The 18,120-nt window shown below is 52.9% G+C and overlaps 2 protein-coding genes across 2 annotated transcripts; one reads left to right on the forward strand and one right to left on the reverse strand.

Moving 5' to 3' along the window:
• Window positions 1-4,654: 4,654 nt before the first annotated feature.
• Window positions 4,655-4,960, reverse strand: LOC134510896 (feather keratin-like; the record flags this gene model as incomplete). Its single annotated transcript, XM_063324106.1, has 1 exon — window positions 4,655-4,960. A coding segment is annotated over one exon (306 nt), but the record flags the coding sequence as incomplete, so codon positions are not given.
• Window positions 4,961-7,862: 2,902 nt separating this feature from the next.
• LOC134510902 (feather keratin-like) lies at window positions 7,863-8,177 on the forward strand. The gene has a single exon (XM_063324111.1). It carries the CDS (start codon window positions 7,863-7,865, stop codon window positions 8,175-8,177), a length of 315 nt encoding a protein of 104 aa, XP_063180181.1.
• Window positions 8,178-18,120: the final 9,943 nt, after the last annotated feature.

The following is an 18,120-nucleotide window of genomic DNA, read 5'->3' on the forward strand; positions in this document are numbered from 1 at the left end:
GGGCCCTCACCACCACTCCTGACAAAACCCTCACAGCCTGGAAGACACGGTATTGATGGAGGACACATCCTTGGCTCTTTCCTAGCACATAGACCTGCTGTCCACACATCTTTATCTCAAGGCTCCAAGGAAGAGGGATGGGGACAGTCCTTCTCTTCTCCCACTTCCTTCTTTGCAGTTCAACTTCTGCTATATCCACTACTCGCCGCTGCAACCACATTCTGACAAGCCAGAGCCCAACAACGAGCTCCACTGTGCAACTCCCACTGCGGGGCAGGAAGACCTTGCTGCTCTGGCAAGATCTCTCTCACACAAGGGAGCTTGGATGATGGTCACCCTACCTGCAACTCTCACTAGCTCCCTTGCACTTGGCATTCCTGCCTTTGCATTCTTTTCCATCAATAAAGTTCTCCTGCATTCCACCTGAGATGCCTCCGTTTCCTTTTTTCTCACAAGCCTCTTCCAGCCTCACTCAACACAAAGCCACAGCTACAGAGACCATCGGGGAGGGTGGGAAAGGGCCACAGGTCCGGTCTTAGGAACTATGGCCCCAGCAACAACCACAGCACAGAGCAGCACAGGGGGGCTTCCAGAACCTGACACAAGCCCTTCACTTACCCAAAGGCTTGGACATATTAACACACTTCCAACCAAGGCTCTGACACAAGCTCCCTATGCCAGCAAGCACTTCACCAACTCTCTTCCGCAGCATGACCCTCTCACCAGCACAGCAGGCAGAATCACAGCAAACACAATCATTCACTGCACAAGGAACCTCTGGATACCATCTACTTCAACAAAACCCGCTCAAAGAGAGTCAACTCAAGCAGGCACTCCACAGCCTTGTCCAGTCAGGTTTTCAGTATCTCCAAGGATGAAGTCTCCAACACCTCTCTCTACAACCCCTTTTCACCTGTTAGACCACGGTCATGGTCATACTGAAAAAGGCTGGCCTTCTCTTCCATGGAAGTGGCACGTCTTTTCAGCTTTTCTCATTCCCCATGCCTTGGCCATGGGAACTCATGACAAGAGTCTGACTCCCCTCTCCTCGTTCCCTCCTGACATCGCTTCACCTGCGATAGAGTTGACTTTCTCACTAGCAGCTGGTAGACCGCTAGGTTTTGCATGTGGGATGAGAATGGCGTTGAGAGCCCACTACTCTTTCTGGTTGTTGCTAAGCGCTCAAGGCCTTTTCTGCTCCTCACACTGCCCTGCCAGCGAGTAGGCTGGCAGTGCACAAAAAGCTGGGAAGTGACACGGCCAGGACAGCTGACCCCAACTGACCAAATGATAGTCCATGCCAGGTGAAGGCGTGCTCGGTATGTAATGCATGGCAAAGAGGAAAGAACAGTGTAATGAACGGACGTACGGCATTTGTCTTTCCAAATAACTGATGTGCATGATGGAGCCCTTCTTTCCTGGAGACATGGCTGAACACCTGCATTCCAATGGGAAGTATTCAAAGAATTCCTTGGTTTCTTTGATGCCACTCATGGCTTTTGCTCTACCTACAGAACTATTTCTACCTCAGCACACGCGTTTTTTCACTTTTCCTCTTCTGATTCTCTTCCCCATCCTGCCGAGGGGGAAGCGAGCGAGCGGCTGCATGGTTCTCAATGCTCGCTGGGTTTGCACCACTGAAACTCCCATCTGGGATTTAGAGACATTGATGACAGCTCATCAATGAATGTGGCCTTGCCTCCTGGCTGAGAAACCTCCCAGCTCTCTCTGCTTCTCCTCAATGAAGGATGCTTCAGTCCCTTCAGCATCTGAGTGGCCCTGCACTCCCCTTGCTCCACTAAGTCCATGGCCTTCCAGAAATCACAGAATCATTGAGGTTGTGTTTTGGGTGAATGCCAGCTGGCAACAAAGAACCATGCAGCCACTCCTTCACTGCTCCCACAGCTGCGGGATGAGGGGGAGAATCGGAAGAAAGAGGGAAAACTCACGGCTTGAGATAAAGGCAGTTTAACAGAACAGCAGAGGATAGAGGAAATCATGAACAACAGAACTTACAGGGAATGTACAAAAAACGATTCATTTATCACCACTCACCAGCCTGAACTGGGGAGCCCCAAGCCCACTCCCAAGCAGCGATCTCCGACGCCCTCCCCCAGGAAGTTCCCCCAGCTATACACTGGGCACGGCATCTCATGGCATCGAGTACCTGTGTCCCGTGGCCAGCGCCTTGTGAAAATTGAGCCTATCCCCAAAGGAACCAGGACAGGTTGGAAAAGAGCCTTAAAATCACCAAGTCCAATCCTTAACCTAACACTCCCAAGTCCACCAGGAAAGCGTGTCCCGCAGCACAACATCTATGCGTCTTCTCAGTTCTTCCAGGGATGGTGACTCAACCATTTCCCTGGCCAGCCTCTTCCAGCACTTCACAACCCTGTCGGAGAAGACATTTTTCATATGATCAACCGACAGTCTCGCTTGGTGAAAAATGAGGCCATTTCCTCTTGTCCTATCACCTGAAACACGCCACGATGCTACTGGCCTTCTTGGACACCAGGGCATACCGCTGGCTCATACTCAGCTGGCTGTCAAACAACACCCCCAGCTCCTTTTTCACCGGGCAGCTCTCCAGACGCTCTTCCCTGAGCCTGTAGCATTACAAGGAGTTGTTGTGACCCAAGTGCAGGACCCAGCACTTGTTGAACCTTATACCATTGGCCTCAGCCACTTGATCCAGCCTCTCCACGTCAAACTTGTGCATTGAGAGAAAGACAGTTTAATAAGGAGAGCAAAAGCTGTTCACGCAAACAAAGCAAATCAAGGAATTCCTTCACTACTTCCCATGGGCAGGCAGGAGTTCAGCTGCCTGCATGAAAGCAGGGCTCCATGATGCGTGATGTTTCTTGGCAAGACTAATGTCATAACTCCAAGAGTACCTCCCGCCTTCTTTGTTCTTCCCCCTGCATTAAGTATTGAGCATAATGTCGTACGGCACGGACTATCCCTTTGGTGAGTTCTGGTCAGCTGTGCTGGCTGTGTCTCCTCCCAGCTTTTTGTGCCCTCCCAGCCTACTTGCTGGCAGGGTGGTGTGAGGAGCAGAAAAGGCCTTGAGTGCTTAGCAAGAACTGAAAACAGTAGTGGGCTGTCAATAGCATTCTCATCCCAAATGCAAAACAGAGCACCCTACCAGCTGCCAGGAAGGGAGTCGCTTCTATCCCAGCTGAAACCTTACTAAGGAGGGAATGAGGAGAGGGGAGTCAGACTCTTCTCTCAGGTGCCCACAACCAGGGCAAGTGATGATGGAGAAAGATGAAAAGAGGCGCCTTTTCCTTGGAAGACAAGGCATGCTGTTTTCAGCGTGAGTGTGGTCAAAGATTGGAACCGGTTGCGCAGAGAGGCGTTGGAACCTCCGTCCTTGGAAATACTGAAGACCTGAGTGGACATGGTTGCGGAGAGCCTGCTTGAGCTGACACTGTTTGAGCAGGTTCGGTTGAAGTAGAGGATGTCCAGAGGTTCCTTGGGCAGTCAATGATTCTCGTTGCTGTGATTCTGCCTGCTGTGCTGGCCACAGAGTCATGCTGGGGAAGAGAGTTGGCAAAGTGTGTGCTGCCATGGGGAGCTTGTGTCAGAGGCTGCAGTAGAAGTGCATTAGCGTGTGCAAGCCTTTGTTTGGTCAAGTGAAGGGCTTGTGTCACGTTCTGGAAACCGCCCTGTGCTGCTCTGTGCTGCTGTTGTAGCTGGGGACATACTTCCTAAGAGAGGTCCTCTTGCCTTTTAACACCCACTGTGATGGTGCGTGGAGCCCTGTCTCTGTGCCGGCTGCAGTTGGGAGCAACTGGAGACAAGTGTCCTGGTTTGAGGTAAAACAGAACCAATTTTCTGGTTTGTATTTTTACGTTTTAGCTGGGCCTCTTCTTACTGACTAAACCGGGAAATTAACAGCATATTGTTTAGAAAGTGTTCACTCTCACTGAGTGACAAGACCTGATTATACCAAGGAATGGTACGCAGAGACGCTCTCGCTTAGACTTATTCCTATAACAAGCGAGGTCAGCTAACTTCGTTATTTGCCTCGTTAGAGGGTCAGAAGTGGAAAAGCATAGAAGGGTGACACCTGTAAGGAGGAGCGGACAGGACAGGTCCTCTTATCTCTTCCTCTCCTCTCTTTGGGAAGGGGGGACATCTGTCATTGTGATTGGCCAATCCGGCCAAAACCACGGAAGAAGAAAGCGAAGGCGTCTCAGTTTTGGATGCAGGAGAACTTTATTGAGGCAAAGCAGTGCACAGGCAGGAATGCCAAGTGGAAGGGAGCCAGTCTGAGCTGCAGGTAGGCTGACCTTCATTCGAGGTCGCTTGTGAGAGAAGATCTTGCCAGAGCATCAAGGTCTTCCTGGCTGGGAGGGGAAATGGCACCCTGGAGGTCTTTGAGTTGTCAGCAAGTGTTTGCAGCAGATTGTAGTGGACATAGCCGAAGGGGCGATGCAAAGAAGGAAGTGGGAGAAGAGGAGGAGGTACATGGGCTATGGTTGCAGACAGCTTGGGCTTGCCCCTTCCCTCCTCCCTTGCTTGGTGTCTTGAGAGGAGGAGCCATGGACGATACAATCCTGTGCCAGCAACTACCTAGAAGTGCGTCTTCAATGCAAGCTCTGGCTTCCATGGTGTGGGTGGTTGGTGCCAGGGTTAGTGGCGAGGGCCCTTAGCAGGGGTAGCAGCCTCTTCTGCCACCGTAGCAGCCAAGGCCTCCCAAGCCATAGCCGAGGCCGAAGCCGAAACCGCCAGAGGAGATGGGCACTCCCTGGGCGCTGAGTTCATTGCCCACGGCAGCGGATGCAGAGGATCCGACAAAGGTGCTCTGGGGGAAGGAGCTGAGGATGGGTCCTGGCAGGGTGACCTGCACGGCGGGAGGCTGGATGACGACGCGGGAGGCCTCGCACTGCCTGACGCAGGGCTCGTTGCAGCTGTTAGCCAGCGGGGTGGGTCCGCAGGGTCCGCAGAGGTTGTTGCAGGCCATGTGTGTGGTGTGGAGTTTCCCTGGAAGAGAGGGTGTGGAGAAAGGTGAGGATCATGGGCGTGTGAGGGTCGGTGTTGGAGGAGGGCGAGGGAGTGTGGAGGGCTGTTGTGGGGCTGTGGGGAGCGTGGCAGTAAGGAGGCGTGAGGGCTGCTGAGGCTGTCAGCACAGCATGGTGGAGGAGAGGGGCCAGGTGGGTGAGGAGAAGGAGGGTCAGGGGGTTGTGGCTCACCTTATTGAGGGTGGAGGATAAAGCGTGAGGAGAAGTGTGGGAGGGAGAGAGGCACTGGGCCGGCTTTTATGCTGCTCCTGGAGGGGCGGGACAGGCTTGGCGCATGACTTTTTTTTCACCAAGCAGCTCTTGCATGGTACACGCACTCAAGTAATGACATGGGGTGTGTCTTCCTTCCCACAACAGTCCCTTTTCATGTCATCCTCTTGAGGTCGTCTCCATTTGGCCCTGGCAGCAGCTTTTAAGTGAGTGTAGGTAGTTGGGAGGCTTTGGATGGATGCTGTGTCACGGAATTCAGCAGACGCCACCAAAGCATAGAGAGGTCGGGTGTCTTCAGTGAGGTCATCCCATGGCAGTCCTGTGGTGTGGTTGGTGGTTGCGTTTTGAAGAGGGGGCCTCATTTTCTTGCAGCCCTGCCAGGGTGGTTGAAACTTTGATGGTGTTGCAGGCGTGAGGTGCTGCCCCTTCCATGGCATTCGCTCCCTCCCTGCGCTGCTGCCAGCTCGCTCAGCCTGTCTTTAGGCCTGGCCTTTCTCCCTGCATGTGTTCTGTGGGTGTCTTAGTGCTTCTCTTGTTTGAGGGCTTGGTACAAAGGCGTTTTACAAAGCATGAGGGAAAGGCCGTGGATGTTGGTAACCTGGGCTTTAGAAAAGTCTTTCATGCCATTTCCCACAGCATTCTGCTGGAGAAACTGCCAGCTCATGGCTCGGATGGGGGTCCAGAAAAGCAAGGCTTCATGAGGCGTCCTGTTTTCTTGGGAATAGAAACCTCATAACACCAAACGGCCACCTGTTCTTTCTTCTTCCCCAGCATTTTATACTGAGCATGATGTCATATGGCATGGACTATCCTTTTGGTCAGCTAGGCTCAGCTGTATGGGCCATGTCACCTCCAAAGTTCTTGTGCACTGCCAGCCTACTTGCTGGTTGGGCGGTATGAGGAGCAGAAAAAGCCTTGAGTACTTACAACAACCAAAACCTCTAATGGGCTGTTGACAGCATTCTCATCCCAAATGCAAAACACACCACTCCACCAGCTGCTAGCAAGAAAGTCAAGTCTCTCCTAGCTGAACCCATGGCAGGAGGGAATGAGGACAGGGGAGTCGGACTCTTCCCATGGGCACCCACGGCCAGGGAATGTGTTAATGGAGAAAGATGAAAAGTTGTGCCATTTCCTTGGAAGAGGAGGCAAGCCTTTTTCAGCATGAGGCTGGTCAAGCAGTGGGAAAAAGATTGCACTGGGAGGTGTTGGAGTCTCCATCCTTGGAGATAGTGAAAACCTGACTGGATGTGGTCCTGTAGAGCCTGCTGGAGGCGACCCCTTTGAGAAGTTTGGGTTGAAGTAGATGATGTCCAGAGGTTCCTTATGCAGTCGATGATTCTGTTTGCTGTGATTCTGCCTGCTGTGCTGGCCAAGGGGTGGTGCTGGGGGAGAGAGTTAGTGAAGTGTGTGCTGCCATGGGGAGCCTTTGTCAGAATGGTGGTTCAAAGTGCCTTAGTATTGCAAAGGCTTTGTTTGGTCAAGTGGAGGGCTTGTGTCAGGTTCTGGAAGCCCCCCTGTGCTGCCCTGTGCTGCTGTTCTTGGGGACATACTTCCTAAGAGGGGTCCTGTAGTCCTTTTTGCACTCACCACAGTTGCCTCCCGAGCCCTTTCTTTGTGTTGCATGAGGTTGGAAGAGCCTTGGGAAAAGAAAGGAAGTGGAGGCATCTCATGCTGGGATGCAGAACTTTAAGGAGTTTATTGCCAAAAGACCTGCTCCAGCACTGGTTTCTCTCCATGGGATCAAAGCCTCCTTTGGGAATCCACCTGCTTCGGCGGGGGTTCCTCCACAGGCTGTAGGTAGATATCTGCTCCACCATTGACCGCCATGGGCTGCATAGCTACAACATGCTTGACCATAGTCTTCAAAACGAGATGCAGGGAAATCTCTGCTCCAGTGCCTGGAGCACCTCCTCCCACTCCGTCTTCACTGACCTTGGGGCAGCGCCGAATGCCTCACACCCCTCCAAAGCCCAGGCCGGCCTGCCAGGGCTGTGAGGAAATGGGGCCCCCTCTTCACAACGCAACCACAAACCACACCACACAACTGACACAAAATGACCTCACTTACGACACACCACCTCTGGTATGCTTTGGCCATGTCTCCTGAATACCCTGAAACGCTGCATGCATGCACATCCCACAAACTACTTACTCTAACTTAAAAGCTGCCACCAGGGTGAGATGGACATGAGGAGAAGATGAAAAGGGGCTGTTATGGTAAGGAAAACGCACCGCACATCATTCCTTGAGTGGCTGCAGCACAGAATGACTCATTGCTGAAAAACACCGTCATGCGCCAATCCTGTCCCGCCCCTCCACGACCAGTATAAAAGCCGGCCCAGCACCTCTCTCCCTCACACACTTCTCACGCCTTCTCCTCCACCCACAACAAGGTGAGTCTCAACCCCCTGACCCTCCTCCTCCTGACCCCCCTGGCCTCTCTCCTCCACCACGCTCTGCCCACAGCCTCAACAGCCCTCACGCCTCCACACTGCCACGCTCCCCACAGCACCACACCAGCCCTCCACACTCCCTCGCCCTCCTCCAACACCGACCCTCACACCCCCACCACCCTCACCTTTCTCAACACCCTCTCTTCCAGGGAAACTCCACACCACACCCATGGCCTGCAACGACCTCTGCCGCCCCTGTGGACCCACCCCGCTGGCTAACAGCTGCAACGAGCCCTGCGTCAGGCAGTGCGAGACCTCCCGCGTCGTCATCCAGCCTCCCGCCGTGCAGGTCACCCTGCCAGGACCCATCCTCAGCTCCTTCCCCCAGAGCACCTTTGTCGGATCCTCTGCATCTGCTGCCGTGGGCAATGAACTCAGCGCCCAGGGAGTGCCCATCTCCTCCGGCGGCTTCGGCTTCGGCCTCGGCTACGGCTTGGGAGGCCTGGGCTGCTTCAGCGGCAGAAGAGGCTGCTACCCCTGCTAAGGGCCATCGCCACCACCCCTCGTAGCTGATCTCTCTCGTGCAGGGGACTTTGGTTGATGGTTGCCCTACTAATACCTCAGACCATCTCCCTTCCCCTTAGCACCTCTGCCTTTTCAATCTTTTCCCTCAATAAAGTTCTCTTGCATCTCAGCCTCAAACGCCTCCACTTCCTTTCTTCTCACAAGGCTCTTCCAACCTCACCCAACACAAGGCCAGGGCTACAGAGACCATCGGGGTGGGTGGAAAAGGGCTAGAAGACCTCTCGTAGGAACTATGGCCCCAGCAAAAACAACAGCACAGGGCAGCACGGGGGAGCTCCCAGAACCTGACACAAGCCCTTCACTTGCCCAAACAAAGTCTTGCACATAATAAGCACAGAATCACAGAATCTTACTGGTTGGAAGGGACCTCTGAGATCATCGAGTCCAACCACAAAAAAAAAAAAAAAAAAAAAAAAAACCACCCACCTACTAAACTCCACACCCACAACCCCACACACAACACCCCACCACAAACAATAATCTTGGGCACTAGAGCATGCCCTGAAGAGCCATGTCTACACATTTCTTAAATACCTCCAGGGATGGTGACTCCACCACCTCCCTGGGCAGGCTGTTCCAGTGCCTGACCACTCTTTCAGTAAAGCAATTCTTCCTAATATCTAATCTAAATCTCCCTTGCCGCAGCTTCCTACCATTTCCTCTGGTCCTGTCGCTATTCCCTTGGGAGAAGAGGCCAACCCCTGCCTCCCTACAGTTTCCTTTCAGGTAGCTGTAGAGGGCAATGAGGTCTCCCCTCAGCCTCCTCTTCTCCAAACTAAACATGCCCAGCTCCCTCAGCCTCTCCTCACAGGACTTGTTCTCCAGACCCCTCACCAGCTTGGTGACTCTCCTCTGGACACACTCCAGCACTTCAATGTCTTTCCTGTAGTGAGGGGCCCAAAACTGAACACAGTACTCGAGGTGAGGCCTCACCAGTGCCGAGTACAGAGGCACGATGACTTCCCTACTCCTGCTGGCCACGCTATTCCTGATACAAGCCAGGATGCCATTGGCCCTCTTGGCCACCTGGCCACACTGCTGGCTCATGTTAAGCCGGCTGTCCACTAACACTCCCAGGTCCTTTTCTGCTGGGCAGCTTTCCAGCCACTCTGCCCCAAGCCTGTAGCGTTGCCCGGGGTTGTTGTGACCAAAATGCAGGACCCGGCACCTGGCCTTATTAAACCTCATCCCATTGGCCTTGGCCCATTGATCCAACCTGTCTAGATCCCTCTGTAAAGCCTTCCGACCCTCAAGCAGATCAACACTCCCACCTAGTTTGGTGTCATCCGCAAACTTACTGAGGGTGCATTCAATCCCCTTGTCTAGATCATCAATAAAGATATTGAACAAGACTGGCCCCAAGACTGAGCCCTGAGGGACACCACTGATGACCGGCCGCCAACCAGATTTTGCTCCATTAAGCACAACTCTCTGGGCACGGCCATCCAGCCAGTTTTTTATCCAGCGGAGGGTACACTTGTCTATGCCACGATTCTCCAGTTTCTCCAGGAGAATGCCGTGGGGGACGGTGTCGAAGGCCTTACCAAAGTCCAGGTAGACAACATCCACAGCCTTGCCCTCATCGAGAAAGCGGGTCACATGGTCATAGAAAGAGATCAAGTTGGTCAGGCAGGACCTCCCTTTCCTAAACAAATGCTGGCTGGCCCTGATCCCTTGGCTGCCCTGCACTTGCCTTGAGAGCTCACTCAGGATGATCCTCTCCATGATCTTTCCCGGTACAGAGGTTAGGCTGACAGGCCTGTAGTTTCCGGGATCCTCCTTCCGGCCCTTCTTGCAGATGGGCGTCACATTGGCCACCCTCCAGTCATCTGGCACCTCTCCTGTTGACCAGGATTGTTGATAGATAATGGAGAGAGGCTTGGTGAGCTCTCCTGCCAGCTCCCTGAGAACTTTTGGGTGAATCCCGTCCGGCCCCATAGACTTATGCGTGTCCAGGTGCATAAGCAAATCATTAACTACTTCCTCCTGGATTACAGGGGAGTTGTCCTGTTCTCTGTTCTTATCTTCCAGCCCAAGAAGCTGAACACCCTGGGGGTAGCTGGTCTGACTATTAAAGACAGAGGCAAAGAAGGCATTAAGTATCTCAGCCTTCTCCTCGTCCTTGGTTGCAAGGTTTCCCCCCGCATCCAGTAAGGGATGGACATTCTCTGTCACTCTCTTTTTGTTGATGTATTTATAGAAACTTCTTTTCTTGTCCCTTATGTTAATTGCCAGGTTGAGTTCCAGCTGGGCTTTTGCCTTCCTGATTTTTTCTCTCTATGACCTAACAGGATCTCTGTACGACCTAACACGATCTCTGTACTCCTCCTGAGTTGCCTGTCCCCTCTTCCAAAGGTGGTAAACCTTCCTTTTTTCCTTAAGTCCCATCAAGAGCTCTTTGTTCATCCAGGCCGGCCATTTTCCCCGCCCTTTAATTGTGCGCCTCATGGGGACAGCCTGCTCCTGGGCCTTTAGGATTTCCCTCTTAAAGAGCGTCCAGCCTTCCTGGGCTCCTTTGTCTCTCAGGACTACCTCCCACGGGACTCTCCCAACCAGGGTTCTGAACAGGCTAAAGTCTGCCCACCGGAAGTCCAAGATGGAGGTTTTGTTAACCCCCTTCCTTACCTCACTATGGATGGAAAACTTAACCATTTCATGGTCACTAAGCCCAAGACAGCCTCCGACCTCCACGTCCCCCACTAGCCCTTCTTTGTTTGTGAACAGTAGGTCTAGCAAGGCACCTCCCCTGGTACGCTCACCTACCATTTGTGTCAGGAAGTTATCCTCCATACACTCGAGGAACCTCCTCGCCTGCCTGCTCTCTGCTGTGTTATACTTCCAGCAGATGTCTGGTAAGTTGAAGTCCCCAACTAGAACAAGGGCTGGCATTTGCGAGACTGCAGCCAACCGCTTATAGAATACCTCATCAACCTGCTCATCCTGGTTGGGTGGCCTATAGCAGACTCCCAGCACAAAATCACCTTTGTTAGCCTTCCCTTTCACCCTTACCCATAAACACTCAACTTCATCACTGCAGTCTATCTCTATAGAGTCAAACAACTCCCTAATGTACAGAGCCACACACACCCCCCCTCCTTCCTTGCCTATTCCTTCTGAAGAGCTTATAGCCACTCATTGCAGCATTCCAGTCATGACCATCATCCCACCACGTTTCCGTGATGGTGACTATGTCGCAGTTGTCCTGCTGCACAATGGCGTATAGCTCATCCTGTTTGTTGCCCATGCTACGTGCATTAGCGTAGATGCACTTGACCTGGGCTACTGATTTCACCCCCATCTTTGGCGCTTGACACTCAGGTTCATTACCAGCAGGCCTGGTTTTATCCCCTTCCCCCTTAACTTTCAGCTTAAAGCTCTGTCCATGAGCTTTGTTAACTCTTAGCCTAGTACCCTTTTCCCCTTCTAGGAAAGGGCTTTCCCAATGTTCTCTAGCAGTAATTTCTAAACGTCTATCACCTTTCTCTGATGAAATGTCAGAGTGGGAGTCCTCACTAATGTGGTCTCCTTCAAACCATGGCATGCTTTCCTAAGGTTTAATCTTGACAGGCCCACTTATCTCCCCTTCCCCCCTCATATCTAGTTTCAAGACCGGTCAATGAGCCCTGCTAACTCCTGCCCCAAAATTCTTTTCCCCCTCTGCACTTCGAACCAACCTTCTGGCACAAGCTCCCCATGGCAGCACACACTTCACCAACTCTCTTCCCCAATACGACCCCCTGGCCACCACAACAGGTACAATCACAACAAACTGAATCTTTGCATGAGGATCTGGACACCATCTACTTCCACCCAGTCTGCCCACACGGGCTCAGCTGGAGCACCTTGTTCAGCACCATGTCCAGTCAGGTGTTCAGTATCTCCAAGGACGCAGTCTCCAACACTCCTCTGAAGAAATGGTTCCCCTTCTTAACCACCTTCACACTGAAAAAGCCTTGCCTTCTCTTCCAAAGAAATGGCATGTCTTTTCATCTTTCTCCATTCACACTTGCCCTGGCCATGGGCACCCTGAGAAGAGTCTCACTCCCCTGTCCTCATTCCCTCCTCTCATCGGTTCACCTGGGATAGAGTTGACTTTCTCACTAGTAGCTGGTAGAGTGCTCTGTTTTGCATTTGGGATGAGAATGCTGTTGACAGCCCACTACTGTTTTCAGTTCTCGCTAAGCACTCAAGGCCTTTTTTGCTCCTCACACCGCCCCACCAGCAAGTATGCTCGGAGTGCACAAAATGCTGGGAGGAGACACGGCCGGGACAGTTGACCAGAACTCACCAAAGGGAGAGTGCATGCCGTATTGTCGTTATGCTCAATTCATAATGCTGGGGGAAGAAGAAAGGAGGAGGGGCACTTTGGGAGTTATGACGTTTGTCTTTCCAAGAAAACATCACGCATGATGGAGCCCTGCTTTCCTGCAGACGGCTGAACTCCTGCCTGCCCATGGGAGGTGGTGAAGCAATTCCTTGGTTTGCTTTGTTTGCATGCACAGCTTTTGCTTTACTTATACCGCTCTTTTTCTCAACGCACACATTTTTTCTCTTTTCCTCTTCTGATTCGCTTCCCTATGCCACCGTGGTGGAAATGAGCGAGTGGCTGTGTGGTCCTACTTGCCAGCTGGAGTTCATCTCCCATACGTACCATTCAGGATTCAGAGACATCGATGACACCTCCCCTTCAGGTCCTTGCCTCCTGGTCGATAAACCTCCCAGCTCGCTCAGCTTCTCCTCGGAGGAAGGGTGCTCCAGTCCCTTCAGCGCCTTTGTGGCTGTGCACTTGACTTGCTCCGCTATGTCCATGGCCTTCATAAACTCATAGAATCACTGGGGTTTGGAAAGACCCTTGAGATCATTGAATCCCACCCTTCATCTAACCCTACCAAGTCTACCACTAAAGTGTCCCCAAGTGCCAAGCCTACTCTCTTCTACAGACCTCCAGTGATGGTGAGTCAACCATTTCCCTGGCCAGCCTCTTCCAGTGCTTCACAAGCGCTAGCGTTGCAAGGAATTGTTGTAACCCAAGTGCAGGACCCAGCACTCAGCCTTGTTGAACTTCATAACATTGGCCTTGGCCACTTGATCCAGGCTGTCCACATCCCTCTGTAGAACCATCCACCCTCAGGCACATCAACAAACCCACCCAATATGGGTCACCAGCAAACTTAATGAGGGTGCACTCGATCCCGTCGTCCACATCGTTGATAAAGATATTAAACAGAAGTGGCCCCAATACTCAGCCCTGAGGAACACAACTTCTGACCAGCCACCACACTGAATTTAACTCCATTCACCACAACTCTCTGGGCACGGCCACCCAAACGGTTTTTTAGGCAGTCAAGAGTATGCCCATCAGAGCCATGAGCAGGCACTTTCTGCAGCAGAATAATGTGAGAAACAGTGTCAAAGGCTTTAGTAAAGTCAGGCTTAACAACATCCACAGCCTTGCCCTCATCCATCCACTAAGCGGCTCTCCTTGTCAAAGGACGAGATCAGGTTAGGCCAGCAGGACTCTTCCTAAAGCCACGCTGACTGGGCCTCATCACCTGGGTGTCCTGTATGTGCCATGTGATGGCACTCAACATGATCAGCTCCAAAATATTTCCAAGCACCAAGGTAAAACAGAGAGGCCTTTCTCTCTTATACTTACCAACAAGAGGGGCACCAAGGCTCCCACAGAACACACCTCACGGGAAAAGCCAGCCTCAAAGACAGCCGTAGTCAGCTGGGATCAAGGCCGGGATGGAGCAAATGCAGGGGAAGGGGCAGCACCTCATGACTGCCACACCATCAAAGTGCACAACAGACAGGGCTGCGAGGAAACGGGGGCCCCTCTTCGCAACACACCCACAAACCACACCACACCAGTGCCACGGCATGACCTCACTGAACACACCCCACCTCTCCTATGCTTTAGTCCCATCTTCTGTTCAGCCTGACAAGTGACAACAAAACCAAGTCTTTGGCCTCTAATACTGGGACTTGAAAGCTGCCGGCGCGGCCAACAGGACATGTCCTCAAGTGGAGGACACGAAAAGGGAGTGATGTGGGAAGGAAATGACACCCCACCTCATGACTCGCCAGGCTGTGGCATGCTTGCTCCAGAAAACCATCATGCGCAAAGTCTCTCCCACCCCTCCAGGACCAGCATAAAAGCCGGCCCAGCAACTCTCCCTCACACACTTCTCACGCCTTCTCCTCCGCCCTCAGAAGGTGAGCCTCAACCCCATGACCCTCCTTCTCCTCACCCACCTGACCCCTCTCCTCCACCACGCTCTGCCCACAGCCTCAACACCCCTCATTCCGCCCCACCACCACACACCCCACAACCCCACACCATCCTCCACACTCCCTCACCCTCCTCCAACACTGATCCTCGCACCCCCACGACACTTCTCTTTCTCAACACCCTCTCTTCCAGGCACCCTCCACACCACACACATGGCCTGCAACAACCTCTGCCGCCCCTGCGGACCCACCCCGCTGGCTAACAGCTGCAACGAGCCCTGCGTCAGGCAGTGCGAGGACTCACGCGTCATCATCCAGCCTCCCACTGTGTTGGTCACCCTGCCAGGACCCATACTCAGCTCCTTCCCCCAGAGCACTGCCGTCGGATCCTCTGCATCCGCTGCCGTGGGCAACGAACTCAGTGCCCAGGGAGTGCCCGTCTCCTCCGGCGGCTTCGGCTATGGCTACGGCTATGGCTTGGGAGGCCTTGGCTGCTACGGTGGCAGAAGAGGCTGCTACCCCTGCTAAGGGCCCTCGCCACCACCCCTGACACCAACCATGGCAAACTTGAACCAACAGCATAAATGGAGAACACACCTCCGGGCCCTTCCTAGCACACAGACCTGCTGGCCACGGATCATGCTCTCAAGGCACCAAGGAAACAGGGAAAGGCCAGTGCCAACTGCCTGGAACCACGGCCCATGCACTTCCTCCTGTTCTCCCACTTCCTTCTTTGCATCGCCCCTTCTCCTATGTCCACTACTCTCCGCTGCAACCACTCCCGGACAAGCAAAGCCCGCCAATGATCTCCACTATGCCACTCCCACTGTGGGCCAAGAAGACCTCGGTGCTTCGGCAAGATCTACTGTACTCAAGGGACTTCACCTGATGGTTGCCCTACTAACACCTCAGACCATCTCCCTTCCCCTTAGCACCTCTGCCTTTGCAATCTTTTCCCTCAATAAAGTTCTCTTGCATCGCAGCCTAAGACGCCTCCACTTCCTTTCTTCTCACAAGGTTCATCCAACCTCACCCAACACAATTCTAGGGCTACAGAGACCATTAGGGTGCCTGGAAAAGGGCTACAGGATCTCTCTTAGGAAGTATGTCCCCAGCAGATAAAAACAGCACAGGGCAGAACAGGGGAGCTTCCAGAACCTGACGCAAGCCCTTCACTTGACCAAACAAAGCTTGGACATGTTAATGCACTTCTACCCAAGACTCTCACACAAGCTCCCCATGGCAGCGTGCACTTCACAGAATCACAGAATCACAGAAACTTCGGAGTTGGAAGGGACCTCTAGAGATCATCTAGTCCAACTCCCCTGCTAAAGCAGGGTTGCCTAGTGCCCATTACTCCGGACTGCATCCAGGCGAGTCTTGAAAATCTCCAGAGAAGGGGACTCCACACCCTCCCTGGGCAGCCTGTTCCAGTGCTCTGTCACTCTCACTGTAAAGAAGGTTTTCCCTGTATTTGAATGGAACTTCCTATGTTCTAACTTGTGCCCGTTGCCCCTCGTCCTGTCACTGGGAACCAATGAAAAGAGTCTGGCACCATCCTCCTTCAACCCACCCTTTAGATACTTATATGCCATAATAAGGTCTTCCCTCGGCCTTCTCTTCTCCAGGCTAAAGAGTCCCAGCTCTCTCAGCCTTTCCTCGTAAGGGAGATGCTCCAGTCCCTCAATCATCTTGGTTGCCCTACGCTCGACCCGCTCCGGTACTTCCCTGTCTCTCTTGAACTGGGGAGCCCAAAACTGGATGCAGTATTCCAGTTGTGGCCTCAGCAGTGCAGAGTAGAGGGGGAGAATGACCTCCTTTGACCTACTGGCCGCACTCTTCCCTATGCAGCCCAGGATTCCCTTGGCCTTTTTGGCAACAAGGGCACATTGTTGGCTCATGGATAATTTCTTGTCTACACTTCACCAGCTCTCCTCCCCAGCATGACGCCGTGGCCAGCACAGCAGGCAGAATCACAGCAAACACAATCATTGACTGCACAAGAACCCTCTGGAGATCATCTGCTTCAACACAGACTTCTAAAACGGGGTCATCCTGAGGAGGCTCTCCACGACCATATCAAGTCAGCTCTTCAGTATCTCCAAGGATGGAGTCTCCAAAACCTCCCTGCACACCCAACTCCACTATTTGACCACCCTCCCACTGAAAAAGCCTTGCCTTCTCTTCCAAGGAAATGGCACGTCTTTTCAGCTTTCTCCATTCCCCCTTGCCCTGGCTGTGGGCGCCCATGAGGAGACTCTGACTCCCCTCTCCTCATTCCCTCCTGTCGTAGTTTCAGCTGGGCTAGAGTTGACTCTCTCACTAGCAGCTCCCAAAGTGCTATGTTCTGGATTTGGGATGAGAAGGCGGTTGATAGGCTACTAATGTTTCCGTGATGCCTATCCAGCACAAACCCATGCTGACTGGGCCTGATCACCCTGTTCTCCTACATGTGCCGTGTAATGGCACCGAGGAGGATCTGTTCCATGACCTTCCCAGGCACCGAGGTCACACTGACCGGCCTGTAGTTCCCCGGATCCTCCTTCCGGCCCTTCTTGTGGATGGCTGTCACATTGCCGACCTCCAGTCAGCTGGGACCTCCACGGTTCTCCAGGACTGCTCATAAATGATGCAAAGTGGCCTGGCGAGCTCTTCCGCCAGCTCTTTCGTACTGTCCATGGCACCGACAAAGACGTTAAACAGCACCGCTCCCAGTACCGACTCCTGAGAAACGTCACTCCTCACTGCTCACCACTTGGACATCAAACCCTTAATCAAAAGCCTTCGAGTGCGGCCATCCATTCAGTTCCTTATCCTCCGAGTGCTCCATTGGTCAAATCCATGTCGCTCCAATTTTGGGACCAGCGTGTTGTGTGGGACAGTGTCAGACGCTTTGCACATGTCCAGGTACATGATGTCTTTTGCTCTTCCCTTATCCACCAACACTGTAACCCTGTCAGAGAACACCACCAAATTTGTCAGGCTTGACTTGCCCTTGCTGAAGCCATGTTGACTGTCACCGATCACCTCCAAATATTCCATGTGACTTAGCAGGGTTTCCAGGAGGATCTGCTCCATGATCTTACTGGGCACAGAGGTAAAACTGACCGGCCTGTACTTCCCCGCATCTTCCTTTTTTCTTTTTTGAAAAATGGGCGTCACGCTACCCCTTTTCCAAACAGTGGGAACTTCATCCACAGCCTTTCCCTCATCCATCCACGCAGAGGGTCCCCTTGACAAAGAAGGAGATCAGAGTGGTCAGGCAGGACCTGCCCCTCATAAAGCCATGCTGACTGGCTTTGACCACCTGGTTGTCCCGTACCTGCCACGTGATGGCACTCCAGATGATCTCTCCATAACCCTTCCTGGCACTGACATCACACTGACAAACCTCTCTCACAGTTACAAGCTTACAAATCAGAGGGACACCAAGACACCCAAACGAAAAACCAGCAGAAAAGGCCAGGCCTAAAGACAGCTTGAACGAGCTGGCAGCAAGGAACGTTGGGAACGAATGCGATGGAAGGGGTACCACCTCACGCCCAGCACACCATCAAAGTCCACAACTGCATGCCAGGGCTGCGAGGAAATGAGGCCGCTTCTTCACCATGCACCCACAAACCATACCACATGAGTGCCACGGGAAGACCTCACTGAAGACATCCCAC

Source organism: Chroicocephalus ridibundus, chromosome 2 (assembly GCF_963924245.1).
Source record: "Chroicocephalus ridibundus chromosome 2, bChrRid1.1, whole genome shotgun sequence".
Lineage (NCBI taxonomy): Eukaryota > Metazoa > Chordata > Aves > Charadriiformes > Laridae > Chroicocephalus > Chroicocephalus ridibundus.